Source organism: Salmo salar, chromosome 03 (genome assembly GCF_965601325.2).
Source record: "Salmo salar chromosome 03, fSalSal1, whole genome shotgun sequence".
Taxonomy (NCBI): domain Eukaryota; kingdom Metazoa; phylum Chordata; class Actinopteri; order Salmoniformes; family Salmonidae; genus Salmo; species Salmo salar.
In genome coordinates this window covers 23,543,001-23,550,346 of record NC_138293.1, presented here as the reverse complement: position 1 = coordinate 23,550,346, position 7,346 = coordinate 23,543,001, and the positions used below count along the sequence as shown (strand labels likewise).

The following is a 7,346-nucleotide window of genomic DNA, read 5'->3' as shown; positions in this document are numbered from 1 at the left end:
TAAGCCATGCATGACAAGTAGCCAAATAAGCATTTTGAGGCAACTGAATTGTCTGTCAGTTACTTCTATTGCAAAGCCAAACCTTTATTGACTAATGAGAATGTTCCTGGTGGTAATTAAGTGTCATGTACACCTCTTGTTCCCCAGTGTAACTGACTCACCAAGAAACACTCCTCAAAGTACAGCTTCAAACACCACGTGCGTCTTGATTTTCATAACTCATCCGTTTAACCTCCACATATTCAATGTAGCATTGTTGGTTTTTTTTTAAAATGACAATACATCAAACGTGTGGTGACTGCTAACAAGATTTTGCAAAATCAAATGTGTTTAAATTTAAACAAAGTACTACAGTATATACATAGAATGGAATAACATTTACTTATCTTCATACATTAGTGTCATGGTAAGGTTAAGTTGAAATGACAAGTGCTGTTAGATTTCAAAAGAAAACAGGTTTTAGGCTGCGTTTACACCGGCAGCCCAATTCTGATCTTTTTTTCCACTTAATTGGTGTTTTGACCAATCGGATCTGATGTAATTAGTGGAATAAAAAAAAGATCAGAATTGGGCTGTCTGGTCTGTAAACACGCCCTTAGTATATTACAAAGCTACTTTTGAATTGTCTAGTTGTGTTTGAGGGCTGCTGTTTGGTACTTAGTGGCTGTGCAAAAGAAAATCACTGCTAACGTTAGTCATCCTTTTCACTAACAATTTCATACCTCCTCAGTTCCATAAAATAATGCCAAGAGATACCAAAAAGCTCACATCACAGCCTCCACAATGTTAGTTAGTCCTCTGGTCAGAGGGGGAGAAATGACCAGAATAATTGCACTGTTATAACCATCATCTGTATGATCTTGTAGGGTATTTCTATGCTGTACAAGGAAGCCATACTGCAGCCATTCATTCAGTGCTTTTCTGGGCCCCACTCACCACACTACCGTCAATAGTTAACATCACTGTGCAGCTTGGAGGATCCATGGAGGAGCTTCCAGTACCATAATGTAGTGCCATTTGGGATGCACCCTTCCCCTCTCCCACCCCAGAGAGAGACTCTGAGCAGCCTGTGTCTTGTGCTGGTCCTGGTCCACTAGTGGTGATGTCACTGGCTCCCAGCAGGCCCTAGCTCCTCTTGGTGACTAGGCAGCAGTGAGATGTCGAAGGCGTTGCCGATGCGGAGAAAGAACTTACGTAGCACGGCCCGGAGTTCTGGAATCAGGTCAAACTGCATAATCTCACAGAGAAGCGGGAAGTACCTGGATGCATGGGCCTTAAACTGGATAGTACAGGGATACAGGAAGGGACCCAATTAGCTCATTCTCCATCAAAGACATGGGAAGGGAAAATTACAACTGTTCTTTTTTGGTACAGTGTTGTATATGGGGTTTAGGGTGAACTTGCCCCTAGACGCTGATCTTGGGTGAGTCTTACATTTCCCCCACTATGGTTAAAGACTGGGGGAGGGGAAACTGATCCTAGATCTGTACCTCAGGGAAACTTCATGTCAGAGGTGTATGTGGCTCTACTTTCTGATTGACTCACCCTGTCATCGCTGATCTTCACAACCTTGGTAAGGAAGAGGAGGAGGAGATTGGTCCAGGCTTCCCGGTGGCTCTCTGACGTCAGAGTCAGGAAGTAGGCCAGGGCCTCCCCACACACACTGCAATAGACAGAGAGACGTTACAGAAGAGTGAGTGAGTGTGGCACGTATTTCCAGATCCGAGCAGCAGAATATTAGCCTGGTGGAACCCAGCCTGATCTCGGGATAACTCACATTCTGTTTCACTTTAAACAAAATGTGAGCGCAGCAGTCAGTGTGATTGACCAGGCTAGCAAAATATAGGTTCTTGTTTCAAAGTCTGTACTATTCACTCTTGTCCACAATGAGGGACTAAAAGGTGCTGAACAGACAAACTCTTAACACAAGTCAATAGCACCATTTCCTCTAGCAAAGTTCTTACTTGAGCAGTCGTCTCTGCACCTCCTCCCAGGCTGCCTTGCGGCTGTCATCTGTGTACATGCGGAACAGGATGCGGAGGCCACAGGCCAGACTGTTGGTCTCCTGCTTCAACAGGTTGGGTTTGGACTTCCCCTTGAAACCTTAGAAACACCAACATGCTGTGAGACAACTGCTACTGTATGTTAGTCTGGGGACGTATGTATCAAGTATCTCAGAGTAGGAGTCTGATCTGGGATAAGATCCCCCCCCCCGTCCATGTCATTTTATTCATTGTGATCTAAAAGAAAAAATGATCCTAACTCAGCATTCCTACTCTGAGACGCCTGACACATACAGCTCCAGATTAGAGTTTGCTGTGACAGCGTGAAGGTACTGAGCAGGGGTGTCGAACCCCCCCTGGAACGCATTTCTTCAACGAGGTCTGGAAGGCCGCACTGAATTTTTCTTTGATTTCCTTGGCATCAAAAGTTCCTCTATCCGTAGTTTTTTTAATTTTCGATGATCCCTGACTGTGCACAGTGATTACTAGCAAGCTGGACAGTCAAGAAACGGTGTGAATATAGGCCCACTATCATTTCTACACAGTTTTGATTCGGTTTTAGTCATTTTAAAGTATATTGAATTAGTACATTTTTTGATTTTTATGTTGTTTACTTATTTAAATGTTTTACTCAAACCACCCTCGGGCCGGATTGGACCCCCTCGCGTGCAGGATTCGGGCCGCTTGACACCCCTGGTATCGAGGGTCCTGAGTCACATACCTGCCTTCCACAGGACAGTCCTCTGCTCGTTGTTGGAGTTAAAGGCCTTGGCGAAGCGGTGGGACTCCAGCAGACAGTCCAGCAGTTTGAAGAGCTGATCCGAGGTCAGATAGTGGTACATTCCCTGGTCCTGGGCCTCCAACTGGACATCTGCATCTACTGTGTCTCTCTGGAGAGGTTGACAACACAATGCTCAGTTAGAACCAAATGTTAGTAAGCCATACCGACTCACAACCTTTTTTTAGTTGTTAGTTGAGCGTTAACGTTGACAGCCCCTCTCAAAATATTATTATCCATAAAATAAATGTTGCCCTTAACGGCTTTGCTTCAGTTATTGAAACGGAGCGACTTCAATACAAACTCTTTGGTTACCTGTGCAGCAGCCAGGTTCTCTGCGTCCTCCTTCCTGCTGGTGGCGGGAAAGAAGACGATGTTGTCTATGGTCTGGATCAGCTCCAGCTGCACAACACACTTAATGAGCAGCGCTGAGAATAACCTCTGCTCCTGCATCTCTGCAACACATCGACAGACACAGCACAGCCAGTTTGAGGGGCAGGAAGAGAGGAATAGGAGGCAGGAGAGAAACATGGACAGAGGGAGAGATTTGGAGGGGTAGGGATGGTGACGGGAGAGAAGGTGAAAGACAGGGACAAGAGAAGAGATGGTGAGAGACAGGGACACAGAAGGTGAGAGTCATGGGTCATTGGCAACGGAGAGACACAATAAGGGTAGTATGGGCTGCCTAGGACTTGCCCATACACCTCCACACAAACTCACTGGCTGGGTTCCTAGCCCTGGGGCCGTCCTCATATGTGCCCGAGGAGCCGCTGTATGTCCTCTGCCTCTGGTTCTCCAGGGAGATCCTGTCCACACTGCACACTGACTGTTGGTCCTCCGTACGAGTCTGAATGTCCACTGACTTCTGGGATATGGAGTCCTGAGAACACAAGAGAGGGACCTGTATGTAGCAGAGATTTTAAACACATCATACATAATCACAACCAATGATTCCTCTAAACTGGGCGTGTACACGCAGCTCCCCACGGACTTCCGCTCAGAAGCAAAATCAGCCCGCGCAGAGAAGTACGAGATTGAACTTTATTCAACTTTCTAGAATTTTCCCCGTTAATTAACACAATCAACGTTTCACTTTAATGTGGGAATTGTGTTCGAATCAACGCAATATACCGAAACAAAAACTATGCAAGACTTAGTAGGTGCACCATAACCAATCAAAGCTGTAGTAGGCCTATATGCAAATAAACCATTGCCATATATGGATTTGTGTCATTCACTTTGAACTGGACTGTTTTACAGCATGAGCGGTCACGATTATTATGCGATTGTTTTGAGATAACAGTGAGCGCTGCATGTAGCCACGTGTGCACATTTGTTCATATTATTTATTAGTTAGTGAGTTATTAGTTATTATTTACTAGTTAATGAGTTATTAGCCCAGTTATAGATCATTTCTAGTCAACAATGGGGGAGTGATTGCTTCCTACAAGAGCACAAAACGTGTACATTTCTAGCCATCTTTGAAATGCAAGTCAGGTAAAGAGCTTTTTTTTATGTCTTAAAGGGGCAGTGTCAAAACAATAGGCAGAGGGTAGCATAATTTGTCTTATTCTCTGTAATAATGGTACGGGAATAATAATCCATTTTATTTTGTAAAGTGGTCGCTTGCATCAAACAACACAACATGTCAGTCACCTCCTCGTCTGAAGGACAAGTGGAGAAACAGGTTCGTGTCAAGCCCTGCCCGTGGGCCTACATTGAACACCACACATTGGTTGATACTGTATGCTGAATGATAGAACCGCTATTTCCATGTTCAAATGTTATGTGATGCATTTTCTTCATTGTTTTTTATGCTAGGCCCCTCTGGTAGGCCTACATTATGATCAGTTAGCCACAGTAGCCTGACTGGCCACTGTTAGAACAGTAAATTAACGCAGGTACAGCCTCAGTGTTCACAGTAAACACAACGTTCAAGTTTGCGCTCAGCTGGACTGAAATTTGCTCAGTGGCGAAAAATATCAGAGGGAACATAGATCATAACTCAGCATGTTGTTTCGATTCATTTGAGCGTTAAGAAGTACTGTATTGGGAAGTCAGTGTGAAGTCTCAAACATAAACCAAATAAATGGTCAAAGTGGAATGGTGAACACACGAGCAGTAAACCTACCAGGTTTGAAAGGTCGTACTGTGGCATCAGCTCTCCCTCTACTCCAGCTGGTCTCCACGTCAGTAACCTAAGGAGAACAGGCCCAACACAGAACAGAGTCAATTTACTCTTGCTCTGAATTCTGCACACTTACAGTAGTAATAACTTCCTGTAATTAAAAAGGGTCTTACGCATGAGGGATGGTTGTTTTGAAGATGTCCAGCATACAGCTGCAGGTTTTGTCCCATATCTCTGGGCTGAACTTCTCCCCGTTCAGAATGACCACGTTTTCCAGACAGTTGGTCCCTGAGCGCGCCAGCTGCTCGTTGTCTGAGGAGAGACAAAGGGCAGAGGGAGGGAGAGACAGAGGGTCAAAGGAAGAGAGGAGGGAGGGAGTGAGAGAGAGAGGAGGGAGAGAGAGCAGGGAGACAAGGAGATAGAGAGAGGGGAGGGAGAGAGAGAAAGGGGAGGGAGAGAGAGAGAGCAGATCAAAGATAGAGTGAAGAAAGAGAGAGTCCTAAACTCTGAGGTGTTTTAGATGAGACAGGGAACCAACCAGCCCTCTCCTCTCACCTTGTTGTACACACCAGTACAGTTGGGACAGGATATCATCCAGGAGAATATCGCTGAGAGGCTCAAAGTACTGAGTGAAGACATCACAGATGGCGTAAAGTGCATGGTTACAGGTGGTGGTCATCCATTCAGCTTTCTGGGTTTGAAGAGGAAAACGAAGTTCATTAATATGCAGCAGCTGGCACCTTATTCCCTATGTAGTGCACCACTTTTGACCAGTACCCATAGTGCCAAACCATTTGGGACACACACTATGTTTTTTATGGCTGTGACACAAAGTTCCGGAAAATTGTGAGCTTAGTCTAACCTCAGTCTGCTGCTCTGGAAGTTTCATGTTGTCAAAGATCCTAAAGATGATCCTGAACAGATCCTGCCACCAGTGTTTCTTGTAGGTGTGACCATAGGTCTTCATCACCTCAAACATCACAGTCAAGCCCCTAGAGCAATGGCAAGGAAACAGGGATGATTTATTAGTAGAGGGTCCACACTCAGAAAAGTTGTTTTCTGCTATTTTACTCATTAAGGCAACAAAAACAGGGATGATCACATCACTTGTGAAACTCCTTCATTCATGCCAGGTTGACAAAAGAAAGACTACGGCTGGTAGTTCATTGTGCATACATTGATTTGACTCATTTTCCTCCAGTCAGGAGAAGAGACAAGGACTAGGGACACAGGTATTCAATCAAACAAACATATTTTATAAAAGTATTTTTACATCAGCAGTTGTCACAAAGTGTTTTACAGGTACCTGGCCTAAACCCCAAAGAGCAAGCAATGAGGAAGCACAGTGGCCTGGGCAAACTTCCTAGATGTTTGTTCCAGGTAGGATGAGAAGGGCCTTACCTGGTCCTGACGTCCAGTTTACACCGGTTGATGATGCAGGAGAGCTCAAACAGGATGGGGAACCATCCTCGCACCCACACCCGGTCCTCCGGGGCTACATTCATGTCATCGCTGGTGTAGTCTTTGAAGGCCTGGCAAGAGAGGGAGGAGAAGTTTACATCCATGGGTAAGAGAGGAATCTCATGGCCATTCAGAGAGTTGGATTGTCCTGAATAAATGATACCTGAATCCATACATTCCCTTTTGGTCTAGGTGATCTCCATTATCACTTATAGAACCCTACAATAGTTTTTGGTTTGTTTGACTATTTCATACTTTAGAACTTCTGCCCAACTACTAAACAGCTTAGTTTTAGCTCTGACATACACCATCAAACTGTTCATTATTGGAGTATTTCAAGTCCTTCTCAATATAGTGCTCACTGCTCACCTGTGGCCTCTCAGACACATATTTGGCACAGTGGCGTATGAGGCGGATGGACTCCATGCTGGTGTCAGGGAAGGAGGCGTTGCAGGCAAACTCAGACAGACACTTTACAGCATCCTGGAAAGAGTCAATGGTGGCCGGGAAGTGCTTCTCAAATACATTCGCTGAGAACAAAAAGATAAAAACAGAGAAATTACTAGATACAGGAACGGGTAATAAACAGGTTTCTCTTTGAGTTTCTCTTTGCACTACCATCCTCTATTATTCTTCATGTTTACATCGGTAAGTCATGTCATTGCCCAAGGGGTAGCTAGTGTTAGTCAGACTCAGAGAACCCAACACTTACTGACGATGTAGCCGGTGGTTTGGAAGGCCAGCTCTACGATGCTCCCGTCCTGGTCCGAGGCTGCCAGGTGGAACACTGAGAAGATGTTCTTCCAGCCCGACCGGATGTTCCCAGCCTGGGAGTTCACCATCTGAGCTATACACCTCACCACCATGTCTCGAATGGTCGGAGACCTGTTGGCATTACAGTTTCAATCATTATGGAATCATTGCTTCATTTCAAGGTTTTAATAATTTTCCAGGTTGGAATTGTTGAATCATTTCA

The 7,346-nt window shown here is 45.0% G+C and overlaps 1 protein-coding gene across 3 annotated transcripts in view; it reads right to left on the bottom strand.

Moving 5' to 3' along the window:
- Nucleotides 1-48: 48 nt before the first annotated feature.
- Nucleotides 49-7,346, bottom strand: part of LOC106599451 (brefeldin A-inhibited guanine nucleotide-exchange protein 1) — a 29,250-nt gene continuing 21,952 nt past the window's right edge. For 2 of the 3 annotated variants that reach the window (XM_014190686.3, XM_014190688.3), the window contains exons 26-38: nucleotides 7,083-7,255; nucleotides 6,740-6,900; nucleotides 6,311-6,441; nucleotides 5,772-5,901; nucleotides 5,465-5,600; nucleotides 5,083-5,221; nucleotides 4,913-4,979; nucleotides 3,502-3,661; nucleotides 3,097-3,236; nucleotides 2,725-2,893; nucleotides 1,965-2,103; nucleotides 1,546-1,663; nucleotides 49-1,279 (exon numbers count right to left, since the gene is read on the bottom strand). In XM_014190686.3, coding sequence (XP_014046161.2) covers nucleotides 1,106-1,279; nucleotides 1,546-1,663; nucleotides 1,965-2,103; nucleotides 2,725-2,893; nucleotides 3,097-3,236; nucleotides 3,502-3,661; nucleotides 4,913-4,979; nucleotides 5,083-5,221; nucleotides 5,465-5,600; nucleotides 5,772-5,901; nucleotides 6,311-6,441; nucleotides 6,740-6,900; nucleotides 7,083-7,255 — 1,837 coding nt within the window. In that variant the 3' untranslated portion in view covers nucleotides 49-1,105. Of the gene's footprint in view, nucleotides 1,280-1,545; nucleotides 1,664-1,964; nucleotides 2,104-2,724; nucleotides 2,894-3,096; nucleotides 3,237-3,501; nucleotides 3,662-4,912; nucleotides 4,980-5,082; nucleotides 5,222-5,464; nucleotides 5,601-5,771; nucleotides 5,902-6,310; nucleotides 6,442-6,739; nucleotides 6,901-7,082; nucleotides 7,256-7,346 lie in introns of those variants that run through there. The other variant, XM_014190689.3, reaches the window with a different exon arrangement.